Source organism: Drosophila takahashii, chromosome X, assembly GCF_030179915.1.
Source record: "Drosophila takahashii strain IR98-3 E-12201 chromosome X, DtakHiC1v2, whole genome shotgun sequence".
NCBI lineage: Eukaryota > Metazoa > Arthropoda > Insecta > Diptera > Drosophilidae > Drosophila > Drosophila takahashii.
The window spans coordinates 15,431,811-15,446,707 of NC_091683.1; the positions used below are offsets into that span (position 1 = coordinate 15,431,811).

Here is a 14,897-nt window from a genome sequence, read left to right on the forward strand (position 1 = left end):
TATATCATTATCATACTATCTATCTCTATATATCTATCTAGAAACGCGAGCGGGGAATTAAAACTCCCGTTTTTAGCCCAAAAGTAGGCAACACTTGCCTACTTTGGCTCTAAGGATACGGGGTCTTAGTTTCCTGCTCACTTTAAGATGCATTTTCTAAACATTTTTAGCCATAAGAACTGTAAATATACTCCCACCTCAACAAACTAGTCCTCATACTATTGCGGTATTTTAAATCTACCTTTTGAAAGCCTAAAAGTAGGCAAAGATTCTAAGCTTTGACTCCTCTTGAATCTCTGTTAACTTGTGAGCACAGCTTGTAAATTCAATTTTATTTAGATTGCCGAGTTAGATAATCAGTTGCAGCCACTTTTTATGTGGCATGTTGGGCACTGCAAGGAAATCCTGATGAGTGAATTATTAATTAGAACTAAACACGTTAGCTGGCTGAGTTTCGTGATTTAAAGCTATTAATTAGGGTGTTGTCGTGAGTAATTCAATTTATACGCTTAACCTGTTGAGGAAAATGTTAGCTAGAAGTGCTTCTTGCTTTGTTAAACATCTTTGGGCAGTTTCACACACTCAAGTAATGGGAATTCATGAATTTTTAACAGAAAAAGGAGTTAGGAGTTTTCAAATCACAAATAAAGGTGTCTAAAAGTATGCAAGCATATTTTTCACTGCAAGTTTTTTTTTACAAACTAAAAAGCAAAAGTGAGTGCCCACCAAAGGACTCGCCACTGAGAAAGTGATTTCGGGATCTCAGCGAGCTGCTCATTAGCGCGTCGGGCTGATTAGTGAATAGCCCTTAGTGATTAGCGACTAGTGTCAAGTGCCATCAATCAGAGTTGCTTTCGATGAATCACTTAGTCGACAGCTGCCGCGAGTGCACCCAATGGGCGACGCTGCGTTGCAGTTTGCCATCCATCAATTAGTTGTGCACCACCCACCACCCAGTTGCCCAGTCGCCCAGTTGTCCAGTTGCCCACCCACTTTGCATATTCGTTTAGTCGGGCGCAACTCCCGCGTGTCCACTCCCAATCGCAATGGCAATCTGAAATCTGACAAATCAAATCTTGTATGCAAAGCAGCACAGCACAGAACAGCGAAGCACAGCACAGCAAAAGTAACAAAGCGGCGAGCAATTTGTACAAGCACTTGTGCCAACAAAACGCCGACACGCAGGCGAGCAGAAAAGCAGACTGGCAAGGCACGCAAAGCAAAGCATAAGCAGACACCGAGCAGAAAGGAAAGCGCACAGCAAAAGTGTAAAGCAAAGAAGCAAGCAGAAAATTAAGGCAAAATAGAGAAGCAGATAGCAAATTAAGAGGAAAAGCATGCTTTATTTAAGAAAAAGCGAGAAAAGCAGTAGAAAAGCATAAAAGTTAAATAACACTTCTACAAGCGAAGGAAAGCAAAAGCAGAAACAGCAAAGCAAGAAAGCAAATCTGCTGAGCAAAAAGCAAGCTAGCAAAGCAGGAAAGCAGCTGTTAAGAAAGCAAGAAAGCAGGAAGCCAAAAAGGAGAAGGAGACGACGACTAAATAGTTGCGTGACCTGCGCGTTTTGCACAATAAACAGCGTAATTGCTCATAAAGCGACTGCTGCTGCTGCCGCCGCCGGACTAACCGAACTAACCGGACTAACCGACCGTTTAGGGCAATTACAAGGAGTGCGAGGAGGTGACAAGCGATTAGGCGGGCGGCAGGGGGGTCGAGTGCGACCCCCTTCCACCCCGGATGTATAAGCCGGACACGCTAACGCGCCGCGGCAGCCTGAGATCCCTGCGCAGCGCCCCTCTCCTGAGCACCGTGCTCGAGAGCACGCTTTCGCTGACCCGCATCCACCCGATAGCCTCCTTGGAGCTGCCCGGCCTCGACTATGCGGTCCACTCGCAGTCCGCGTTCGGCGCCTACGGGCTGGCCCACCCCCGGGATCTAGCCACCTGCACCTCGTTGCGCAGCGGCCTAGCGGCGATCACCGCGGCCTCCGCCTCCGCCGCCGGCGGCGTCTCCCAGTCGCAGAGCGCCCTTCTCGGGCGGTACGGGCCCAACGCCTCGATTCGCCACGGCGAGCGAAAGATTGTCCAGCCGAAACGGTAGGTGGATAGCTTGATAGAAGGTCATTGATAGAGTCTCGCCAACGGAGACTAGAGTCATGTGTCATCAAAGGTATATCACATTTAAGCTATCAGCTATCATGAAAAGATGGGTATTTCCCATTATATAAGGGCTTACCTGTCATATCTGAAATCTCTAAAAGCTCACCTATCTCATTTTTACTTTTTAATAAATCTCAAGAATTCGCGTCTTCAAAAAAATATATTTCCTTATATTACTTAATGATGATGCCTAAGAATTCGCGTCCCGAAGAAGATATGAAAGATTGTTGGGAAATGCTAAGTAATTTCACTTATCTTATTTTTACTTTTAAATAAATCTCAAAAATTCGCGTATTTTCAATATATCCTAATATTGATGCTTAAGAATTCGTGTCTCGAGGAACAAATGAAAGAGCTCATTTTTGGGAAAATGCAAAGTTATTTCCATAGCTAAAAGGTTGCTTAAGAATTCGCGTATTTTTTTGTTGCCCTCTTAAATATATCGATATATTTACTATTCTGTTTTTCCAGTACTAGATCGTTATAAAATTATTATACAATATACTAAGGAGCGATTTGTGTATGCTTTTCTAAACGGCGTTATGAAATGGCTAAGTTTCTGGCTTTGAATTTCTCTTGGGATTGATCAGGTAGTCATTAGGTCATCAGGTCATCAAGGGGTTCCATAGGTAGATGGACTACTGCCAGTCCCTGACAGGACTCCATCGCTTGAGGTTCCCGTCCCAGGGCAGATCATCGATGTTCGCCTGGGCGGCAATGGCGGCCTTCACCCGATTCGAGAACTCCACGGGCGACTCGTCGATGCGTCGCGTGAGGGGCGGCATGTACCACACGTCGCAGCAGATGCACCACGAACTGACCACCATCAGCATGTAGCGGAGCATCGAGTAGCGGGTGCTGTCCCAGAAGGCCTCCCCGAACCGCCGATCGTAGCGAATGGCCACCGGATAGACGATGTCGCTCACCGCGAAGCTGCCCTTCTTGAACTGCATGACGGCGGTGTTGTTGATGCAGGTGCCCTCGGGAAATAGCAGCACCGGCGGTCGATCCTTCGCGGAGCAGTGCATCCGGAGCACCAGACCCAGGGCCTCTCTGTCGGCCAGTTCCTGGCGATCGAACCACATGTGGTGGGAGACCCGCGAGAGGGCCCTCTGCAGCACCCCCAGGATGCCCGTGTGCACCTGACCGGTCAGCGAGTAGTTGGCATCGCACATCAGCACCAGGACGTCCAGGGGACTCGTGTGGTTGCACACACAGATCCCCTTGGTGGGTCGGTGCTCCGTGTTGTGGAATCTCCGGACCATCGGCAGGCAGCCGGCGGTGATGCGAAAGCACTGACGCAGCACGAGCTCCACCAGCAGCTGCTTGCACTGCCACTCGTTGGGCAGGTGACCCAGCAGGACACTCATTCCGCTGATCAGGAACAGGCACAGCCAGCAGGCAATGGTCCTTAGGGGCAAGAGGAGACCATACCGGGTCAGCCAGCCCAGCAGCCAGACGAGGCGGAGGCGCCAGTTGAGGTAGCGCTTCCGCTGGCGGAGATTGCGGGTCAGCAGATTCCATTCCCCCGACGGCGAGGGAGCGGCCACAAAGCGCTGGGTCACCTCGTCCTCCAGGACCAAACCCAATCCAGCGGCTATCAGATCGCAGCACTGCTCCACCCGGATATTCAGGCGATTCTTGATGGGCGGCGACAGTAGCAAGTCCACGCCGTCACCCTTGCCTCCCTGATTTCGCTTCTCGGTGGAGGAATCCAACTCATCGGAATCCGAATCGGAGTCCGTGTCCGAGTTCTTCTGGCCCAAACGATGACGCTCCTCGCGGGCCCGGCGCCTGCGGGTGATGGCCAACTGGTCGGCGATCCAGGCGAAGAGCAGCTCGAGGACCTCCAGGTAGCGACACTGCAGCCAGAAGAAGGAGATCCACAGCAGGACGGTCAGGATGGCCAGTTGAATGAACATGGCTGCCGAGGGGAGAAGAGCGAAAGTGATGAGAAAGTGTGTGGGAAAATGTGGATAAATGTTGTTAGCAAGTATGTTAGCTCCTAGCTCCTAATCCTAGAGAAAGTGAAAATAGTACTGTGAGTTGGGGCTGAAGTGACACGAGAAGCTAGGCTAAACGTAGGGGAGAAATGGGAAATGGAGAGGGGAAAATAGGTTTAATAAAAAGCATACTTTGAAAAATAGTTGCTCAAGAATTCGCGTATTAAACAAAACGTAATTATTTTTCATATAATTTATTGCGTATTTTTTTTAGATCAAGGCTTTATATTTAATCGAAAATTAAATTTAAAATTAAAAACATTTCCCATTTGTATGCTATAGCATAATTTAAAAAATAGTTCCCCGAGAATTCGCGTATTAAACCAAAACTGAATTTAACAAATTTTAATTTATTTAATTTAATTTAAAAGAAAAAATTGAAATAAACAAAACAGGCAAAGTAACACAAAATACGCCTACGTATTGGGATTATCCCTGAATGCCAAACATAAATGTAAATAATTCCGGCTGAACTGCACTAATGCCCTCAAGAGTTCACCCACAAATTTCCCAATTAAAGCCCTAATTCAATTTGGCGCCGACTTTTTGGCTTTTACTCGCATTTCCCCGTTTTTCTTACATTTTTCTTCTTGTTTCCTAAGCGCCCCGAAAGACTTTTGATTTATTTGGCCCGAGATGTGAGGGAAAAAAAAACCCGGAAACTTTGCCGTCGTCTTCCTTTCTCATTTTTATTTTGGTTGCCTTTCGGTCGGGTTTGAGCTTTTGGGTCTTTGGGTTCGACTTTGGCCCATTTTTTGTTTTTTCATATGGCAATAATTCAATTATGCCATAACAAGGCCGCAAAATGTTTGCCTCGGGGCGACCCGAAATCACTTAAAAACCACAGAAACTTCTGGCTTTGTTAATTCGTTAATTAAATGGGGGTTTGCGATTTCGCCACCGCCGCCGCCGCTCAGCGAGGATTACGCAATGAGCGATGATGATGGTAGATGGTATGTGGTATAGGGGAAGGAAGCTCCTCCTTCCTCCATTGATTACATTGGCTGGCAACAATCTTGGCTTATCAAATGCAAACAACGACGACAGGCAACGTCAACGACAACGCCAACGACGACGACAACTCATTTAGGCCCCGGCCGGGCCCTTAATTAGCATAGAATGTGTTTTAAAAAGCCACTTGAGCTAAACATTCAAAACACCTACAGGGTGTTTCGCCCCAGCCTCTCAGTCCTCAGTCCTCCTTACCTTACCTGTCGTCTCCTCGCTTTTCCTCGCTTTTCCACTTTCCCAGCGACAACGACAACGACCTTAGGCGCTTTCAGCGCGGCAAAGTATCTGCGTGGCACAGTTTGGCAAGTCTGAGGCCGGACAGATTTAAATACTCTAACTGCCAAAAGCGAGGAATTAAGACGGCACTTGCGACTAGCTAACCCACTTAAATGTGATTAAATTAAGGTTAAAGAATCTTAGCCCATCGAAGTTTTAAAAACTTTAAAAATATAATATTTAAAATTTTGAGAATATTCTCAGTTTTAAAATCCATATTTTCATAATTTTGTATGCCACTTTTTTCATTACCTATTTATCGCTATCCAACTATAGTAAATAGTATTTACAATTAATACGCTTTGGTTGCATTTTCTGTTAAATTTAATCTATAAAATAATATAAACCGATGCCCATTTTAAACGGAAAGTTGAAGCTGCAGCCTAATCGGTTTGATTAAAAGTCCAAAACAAAAAACCGAAATTCGGAAATAATTCCTACATGCAATTGATAAAAAAAAAGTAAAAAATAAGTTGGTAAGTCAGGTGCACATGGGTAGGGTACACCTGCGTCGACGTCGACGTCGCAGCAGCGACTGCGGCAGCACGTGACGCTCAAGTGTTGGGATAAGCATTTCCGCTCTTCAGACGTTACACGAAAAAAGCGCCCCTCTTGTGACAAAGCGCTTGTTGTTGTCGCGGAAAAGCGGTGGAAAGCAGTGGAAAGCGCGGGGAAAATGAGGAAGCACAAAATGAAATTGTGACGCTGGCGCTGCGACACGCCCACATGACGAGGCGCCGCCACGCCCACCTGCCATTCAAAAGTAATTTAGCGTTTAAAAAACATTTTTCTGCCTGACTTCTAAAAAGTTGCGCGTAATGCGAGTCGCGTGCGTGTTTGTGTGTGTGTGTTGTGTGCAGGTGGAAAATCGGGGAAATGCGAGGAAAAGCCCGCCACTCACCTGGTTGTTGTAGCCACGTTCCGATTTCGATGTCGTCGTCTGTCTGATCCGCCCGATTGTATTTTGTTATGGCTCCGGTTAAGGAGAGAGCGGGGAAAAAGGAGAACAAAAAACTGCCTACGAAATTTTTTACTTATTGACTTTGACGTCTCACCAAACGGCTACGTGAGTGTATTAATCAAGGCCTGCAATTGCCGGGGGAAAATCTGGGAAAATGTCTATGGAAGTGCCGCTTAGATTATGAAAAGCCTACGCTTCGACATAAAAAAAAGTGGCAACGCAGGATAATGAGATTAGGGAAGTTGTTAGCACTTAGGCACAGAATAAAATGCCAGCTACTTGGAAAAAAATTCAGAGAAGCGAAAATGATAAAGCTTTTGTTTAGAATATTCTAATAATTTTGCATCAGAAAAATATAATATTAGCAAATTATTTGAAATAAAAATGAAAGAAATATCATTTTCACTATTTAAAATATTTAAGAGTAAATCGGCTTAGTTAAGTTCCATCGTAAATGCATAGGCACAAACAAGTTGAAAGTAAAAATCAAGAAAAAGCCGTAAGGCTTTATTTCTCAGCGGGAAATAAAGTAAACAATCAAGTGGAATCATGACAATGGGAAAACATTCGCCCCCCCTGCATTAGCATAATTTCGCTGGCAAGTTAATTAAAAAAGTGTTGCCGTTTTGACCCTCGGGATCGCACAACTCAAATCCCTTTGACACTCGATGAGAAAAGCCCGCCCGCACTTTCCCATAATTGGTTTACGCCATTTTCCGTTTTCCATTTCGCATTTCCCGCCGCTTGTTGTTTACATTTGCATAATGAAAGCTGGGAATCAAATACAAGAAATGTGATTTATAATTTTTCTGTTGTCTGTTGGCGGGCATTTTAATTAGTCGCCCCGGAAGATGAGGAGCCATCGCCTAATTATGTGGGGCGATGGTTCTTGGGCTTAGCCCACGGTTTACTCCTCCGCCATCGAGTCATTATTTAATATAAGCTTTTGATAAATTATTTCCGCCTGATGGACGCTACGTGACGAGAGTTGTCAGAGAAAAGCGGGAAAAGCAAAAGGCAGAAAGGCTTCTTGGTCTCTTATGTATTTTTGATTTGCGGCCGCATCGAGCAGTTTGCCAATCATCCATCCTCGAGGCCTCGTTTATTTGCGGCAATTAATCAATTTGGCGAGCGGAGCAGAGCTTATCCCCCGAATAAGTGATAAAGATTTATCACTCAGCCGCCCCGTTGCCCCAAAGTCCTTAAAGCGACTTAAAGCCGGACTCTCGGCGTTCATTGAACCAAACATTTTGACTTTTGCGTCTGAACGCACATGAAAAGCATTCGGGAAAATGGAAAATGTGAGGGGGCGTTTATTTTGACTAAGAACCGAACAAAAATGAAGGCTTAATAAGTAGCGAATGGCAGCCAGGTCGCACCAAAAAATGCTCTGGGTTCTATTTAAAAATCTTAATTGCTCACTTACACATATTCTGTATATTAGTTTAATTAATTGAATTAATAAATAATTCTTTTAAATTAAATTATTTAAGAATATAACATATTTTAAATAAATTTCTTTATTTATATTATTTTTATTAAGCTACTACAGTACTGTACTAATTTGTAATGTAATTAATTAGATTGATAAATATTACCTTTAAATTAATTTATTTAAGACCAAGTTTGTTAAATATTTTTCTTTATTTATATTATTTTTATTTAACTAACCTGGCCGGAAAAGCCGGAAAATGCTTAGGGCATTCACAGCTACAAAACGTTGAACATAAATCTTTAAAAGTGAAGAGCAGCGGATATATACACTCTGCTCTGTCCGACCCCCAATTTCCCGCCCCTCCATTCCCTCCATCATTTAGCCGGCTGCATTTTTCGTCCTTATTTTTTTTTTATTTAAGCGGCTTCATGTGGGAGAGAAACGGGGGTCAATGCACCCGGAAAATGCAGAGAAGAAGGGGGAAAAAGGGGGAGGAAAAGCCAGACGACGACGACGACTCGTTCACGATGTTTACGTTTTGAGCCGCGCTTTTCGGGGCTTGTCAACGCCATCCTCCCAACTTATTACTGAAAATTCCGGCCAGGAGAATTTCTTAGGTGCAAAAAGTTGCACTTCACCCGCAGCTGGGTGGTGCAGAGTGGGTGGTGCAGAATGGGTGGATGGTTCTTTGGCGTCGTGCTAAGTGAAGTGTAGGCGCAAAGGCGAAACACGCGAAACTTGTCGGTGCAATGTAATAAATTTCGAAAACGTCCAAACGCTTGGCCCATAACGAATGGCTTGCCCAATGCACATGGACAGAAGCCACCCAAGCCACCCACTCTGCAGCACCACCCATTTTGCACCACCTTGTTAGGCCGCCTGCAATAAGTCTTTTATGGCTTAGAGAGCTGAAAAACTGGAAAACCGAAAGAGAGCTGAAAACTTTTATCATTAAAGTTGAAAGGTAAAATTCGGCCATAAAAAGTGCGCGGAAAATGGGGAATGGAGAATGGGCGAAAATCGGTAAGAGAGTGCGGAAAGAAAAACTCGCGAAACGTGACTCACAAAATCCGCTCACGTGACCAAGTCAATAAAGTGTGCAAAAGATTTGCGAGTAAATGAATTTCCCCCTCCTAATGGTTCGTGTCGATGCTATTTTACTTGCTACCCAACACTGCTGTCTGGATTTAGATGCGCCCTACCAACACTGTTCAAAAATAAATGTATTGTGTGTGATATCTTGAAATCGAATAATTTCTCTTTACTTTTTCCAACTGCTGGCTCCTCAGAGTTTTCTTATCCCGCTTACTTTGCATACTCCGTGTGCCAACCATATTATTTATTGACCTTATACGTGCCGGAATGCATTTAATACCTTCGAAATGGACAAGTTCGCCCACATGTGCCAAGCTTAGCCCCAAATCGATCATCGTGACCCCGGTTGTCGAACTTGACTTTGCCACTTGCCCGGCATTCGAATCGAATCGAATCGAATGCTCCATTGTGGGTTCTTTGGCAGCACTTGCTCCGATATCCGCAGGGTTTCCCTCTGCACAGCATTTCCCATTTCCCAGTCCGTTCAGGTAACTGAACTCGCACGTACATTTCCCCGGCTCCCAACTCCCCCACTTTATTTCATTTCATTTCCTGCCATTTGCAATTTTCCATTTCGGGTGAGCTGCCAGTGCACATTTTATTGATTTCGAATGCAATATTTTCGGCTTGAGGGATGATGGTCTGGGTTTTAGATGGCAACTATTCGTTTATGGCTCCAGCTCCTTTCGTTCTGTTTCGTTCCGTTCCGGCAATTTGTTAATTGTATTTCATATGCAAGCGTCGCATGCATTGCAAATTTTATTAGCTGCACTGCCAGTGCAAATAGACGTTGGGCGCCACTTTTTCGGGGAAGCAGGAGGAGAGGAGTTCCTCCCCGAACACACAATAAATTGAAACATAAATGGAAATCAACTTAAATATGCATGACATGTAAATAAAGCGTGTGCAATCGATGCCTCCGAGGGTTAGGCGAGTGTCCTTCGTCCTTTCTGTTTAATTCTGTTAAATATTTGTGAACTCTCCTTGCCTTTTTTTGACAGACAGCCGAGGGCAAAGTTTCCTTTGCATTTAGACTAGTTGCACAGAGCGAAAAAAATCAATAAACAAAATTAATTTTTATTTTTCTTACCACATTTAAAGTATTAAATGCATTTATTTATTTTCCGCCTCAATTAGCTTGTCACTCCTTCAGCCGGCTTTAAGCCAGATTTACTTACATCCTTCAGATCCTTCAGATGGCCCTGCTATGCAAATTCCAAATATTACTTGCAAAGTAAACCCGTGAAAAACGGGGGGACCAGAGTGAGTGAAAAGAAAACCAAACAAAAGTACACACAAAAGTTTAGCTTGGCAGAAAAAAACAGAAAAAAACAGTAAAAGAAAACACATAACTGCAAATATTTTCTTACGCTCGTATGAAATGTAAGCATGTAAATACCAGCACACACACACACACACACAGTGATAGGTCGGAAAAACACCCACAGACATGCATAACTTTGCTGCAATCGCTGGGAAAATAAGAAAGTGGGAAGAGTGAGAAAGAGAGGGGCTTTTCCCCCAAGACAGCGGCGGCGTGACGACGAGGGTCGCTTGAATAGTAGTCTAAATCAAATTTCTATTTTCTATAGCATACTTTTTGGGGCCACCCTCACCCGCAGATACACATAAAAAACTTTCCATAACTCGCTGGTTTTCCCTCTCTTCAGGCTTAAATTTTTTTTTGAAATATTAATAACAAAAGAAGAATTTAAACTTTCAATGAAGAGAGTCCTTTTCCCCGTCCTCGTCCCTTTATTCCGCGTGTGTGTGCGCTTCTTGTATATTGTATTTGTAAACAAATATGGAAATTGCTGCCGCTGTTTGTGCTGTTTTGAGGAGCTGAATGACAAGCAGCCCCCTGGGAAAGGGGGTGGGAAATGGGGCGGTGGGCGGGGCCCGGCATCAGCATAAATGCCAAGTTGTAGTGGAAGTGCCAGAAGTCGTCCTTGCACTTTACTTTTTTGGCTTTTAAAGTGTCTCGAAAATGTGCAGGAAAAGAAACGCAGCTTACATTATTTAACTTAAACTAATATTTATATTTACATTTCATTCACCTGAACATTTTAATTGAGTAAAAAGAAAAGACTTAAAATGGCTTAACTTTAGAATAATGAAATATGTAACTATGCTCTCAGTTTGTTATTTTAATCCCTGTGTTGTGTCACTGTTGGCTTTGAATTGCAGCCATTGTTAACAATTTCGCAAGGCAATATTTTGCTGTCAAGCTGTCAAAAGGCGACTTGAAGTGAAAATCGCCTAAAAATACAGCAAAAAAACAAGAAAAGCCATCAAGAAATTAATCTACTGGCCGAAAGTTGAGCCCAGATGGATGCGACAACACTGCGGTCCCTTTGACAGCATCGATACCTCCGATACTTAAGCGGTTTATGCCGATGGGGCGGCAACTCTGGCCGCATCGATCGATCGATTCATGCGCTTGCTGCACATTTCGTAATATCCTGCTGGGCATTTTAATATCGCAACGGCTTTCACTTGTTTACCGCTTTATGCAAATTTCATTGTGAGCCGAGTGGCGTCCACTGGAGTCCAACTACCCCTCCGATTTGTGTGCCATATAGCTATATGTATATATAGGTTTAAATATACACACTTGTCAGTTATTTACGTTCATGGGCAATAAAATAAACATTGGGGGAGCATTAAAATATTAAAAGTTTTCAAGTGGGTGGCATAAATCAATAAGGAATATGTTAGGCAGATCTCCGGCATATCAATTGCCAGTTCAATTTGCAAAATTTCTGCATCACAGTCAATGCTCAGGCACTGAAAGAAAAATCGTGGTTTAAATAATACATTTTTTTATTCATTTATTTTTTTTTAATTACTTTTTTTTCGAATTTACGCTTTTTTTATAGATTTTTATCTCAATCTGTTCTGGGAGATTTATGCTACTTACCGTTTTTTCGTCCAGACTTTTATATATTAGTTTAGATTATACATTCGTTCGTATTTAAATTTCCCAAAAGTACTATTTCTATTTTTTATTGCATATTTATTTTTCAAGTGCCTTTTGAAGAGAAGGGCAGCATTTTGCAAATGCACCGCCCATTGGCTCATTACGCATACGCACTGAAGGCCGGGCCGTCGGGGGCTCAATGGGAATTGAGAATTAATTATGCGCCTAAGTGAATATTGAATAAATTCATCATTTGCGGGCAGAGGTCATTCCAAGAGGGCTGCAGGCACAATTAAGAAAATTATTCACCAAAATGGTAATGCACATTTGAGCCCAGGAAGTGCGGGGAGGTCAAAGGGGTCAAGGGGGGATGGCCAAAAGCTGGCTTAAAGCAAGTAATTCGATTGGCATCTGCTTTATTAACATGTGTGCCTGGGCCGAAGTGCTTCCTTTATTCATTTGAAGCTCGAACTGGGAATTTCTCAATTGAATTTACAGCATTGAATAACGACATTCCGATTGCCTGTTATTAGTTTGCCCAGTTTAATGAGTACATTGTCTGCATATTTGCAGTTAATGCACTTTAATTTAAATAAATCAAAATATATGATTAACCTTATGCTGGAAAAAACTTCAAAAAAAACTCTGATTTATTGGGCCAAAGATGGAAAATCATTGGCCATTAATTCCTGTGACAACTGATGCTCCTGCGATTTTCCACCGACCTCAACCCTTTCCTTTTTCTTTTTTTTTCGCCAGGCACTTAGAGCCAAAGACCATTTGGCCATCGCAAATTGGCCCATTCAGTTGGCCGCCCAGCACTCAAAAGCTTTCCCAGGTGCAGCTACACCTTCGAATATATATCTATATATATATATATATATATATATGGGTTTATATAGGAGGAAGTGTGGGAAGGCTTCCCCAATCCTTGGGCAAAGTGTAATTAAATATCCATTTAGTGTACATTACGTTTCCTTTTGGCCAGCCTGAGTCGGGTAGACACATTACCAACTTTGCAACAAAAAAAACCCAACACACACACTCTGATGAAAGAAAACCCTCAAGAAATAGACAGAGTCGAGGAAAATCAAGGGAAAACAGGAGGAAAACACGAACCGCTTAGCCAGTTGCGAAGCAGAAGTTTAAAGAGCTGCTTATGTCTAAATTAATTTAAAAAGTTCGTTCACTTGAAAAATCGCACTGCCCCGCCCCGCACCGCCCCCGCCCACTTTTCCTGCCGGCGCTTTTCCTTTGGCATCCTCTTGTCGTCCATTTGCGGCCGCTTGAGAGTTTTCCCGCGGCTTTTCCATCCCAGTCCACCGACTTGCAACTTGGTTCCCTGGTGTTCACTCGTTTATTAAAGATTATGCTTATAATGACGATGACAATGACGACGACAAGCACGGGATGCTTGGGCTGGGGGTGGGGAAAGTGGGGAAAGGCGAAGGAAAATGAGGGAAAACGTTGGAGTAAGGAGAGGGGAAAACCCCCTTGGGCTGACGATGATGCTGCTATTTTCCAACATTTTTCTTTCGCTCTGTCTGCTTTTATTTTATTTTATTTGTATTTTATGCTATCCTTCTCCCTCTAAATTTATATTTGCTTCTCGCTCTTTGAATTAAAGCTCTTCTTTCCTACTACATTTTTTCCTTAGCCATTAGTTTTTTTTCTAAATCTTGGATTATACCGAATTAAATATAAATACTTGTATACTTTGTTATTCAACTAACATGCCAAGATTTTTAAAAATCTTTAAAAAATATATTATATTTGTAAGTTTTCGAAGATTGTCCCCCTCAGATCGTCGTTGTCCTGCATTTGTTTTTCCGCAATCCACATTTATGTGGGCTTCTCGTTTTCCCGAGGGTCTCTCCCGCCCCGCACTTTTCCGCCTCGATTCGCAGAAACCCCGTGACCCATATAAATATCAAATATGGGTTAGGCGACTCTGGATTTGTGCCACTGTCGTCATCGCTGTCGCCGTTTGCTGTCGTCATCGTCATTGTCATCACATCCACATCGGGGCTCCATCCTTATTCTCGGAGCCAGAGCCAAGTCATTTGGCCATTGTGTGCTGGCCCGAAACCTTTGCGGCGAGAGGTGAGAGATGGCTGCCATTGTGCTGGCTGCTCTGTTACCCCCTGTGCCACGCCCCCGTGCCTTTCAGCCGCCCCCGCATACCATTGGCCATTGTTTCTGCTTTCTGTTTCATTTCTATGTCATTTCCGCAGCCCCTCGGCCGCTCGCTCTTCTTCTTCTGCGGCACACTGGTCCAAAGATGCAGAATGTTCGGGGAATTAACCGATCCATTTATCAGTATTATACAAAAAATCATAATAATCTTTGACCAAACAAATGAAAAGGTTTTTAAGGTATTTATATATATTATATTATATATATTATTTCTATATATTAATGTGACTAATCGAAATTATCGATGTTTTCGATATTTAATAAAATTTTATAATATATCGAAATGATAGAAAGGTAAATTAAAGGATTCTCAAGCTACTTATAAGTGAAATTTATGTATCTGTTATATATATCGGTTTATATAACTAAAAGTGTCCAATGGTATTTATCGGAATTATCGATATTTAATAAAATTTGTTCATCTATCAAAATAATCGAAAGTCAACCATTAAGACCGTTTAATTACCTTTGAAAGTGATCGATTACAGCGATATTTTCGATTACTTTCGATAGGTTTTTGTAGCAGTGTGCTCAGTGCTGGCATTTCACAGCTAATTTCAACCAGAGTTTTTTTTCTTGGATCGTGAGATTAGTGGTGCTGGTTTTCGGGGGCCTTTCAAGGGGCTTTTCCGGGGGCCGTTCCAAAAAGAGGGCCTGGTGTTTCGGGCAGGACAACCATAAGTCATCCGACCGCTTGCCAGAGTGCGCTTATGCAAATTTGTGCCAGCTGACAAATGGGACAGCATTTGCACAATGCCGAAAAGAAGGGGAGAACCAACCCAAAGGTGGGTGGTGGTTTGTGGGTGGTGCTGGCTGGTTGTTGGGGGCGCTGGGGCGTGTC

General features: G+C 43.3%; 2 protein-coding genes across 3 annotated transcripts in view; one reads left to right on the top strand and one right to left on the bottom strand.

The window, feature by feature from the left end:
* shakB (shaking B) overlaps positions 1–14,897 on the top strand; it is a 158,940-nt gene that overhangs the window by 100,633 nt on the left and 43,410 nt on the right. The gene's annotated exons all lie outside the window — the stretch shown is intronic.
* Positions 2,583–6,539, bottom strand: LOC108062289 (glycerol-3-phosphate acyltransferase 3). The gene is made up of 2 exons (XM_017148888.3): positions 6,351–6,539; positions 2,583–4,083 (listed from the first exon to the last, which is right to left on the bottom strand). The coding sequence occupies exon 2, from the start codon at positions 4,079–4,081 to the stop codon at positions 2,798–2,800; it is 1,284 nt and encodes a 427-aa protein (XP_017004377.2). The 5' UTR covers positions 4,082–4,083; positions 6,351–6,539; the 3' UTR covers positions 2,583–2,797.

What these genes read in the sequence shown, in the direction of transcription:
- LOC108062289 (XM_017148888.3), bottom strand. Translation starts at nt 4,081, where the DNA reads ATGTTCATTCAACTGGCCATCCTGACCGTCCTGCTGTGGATCTCCTTC.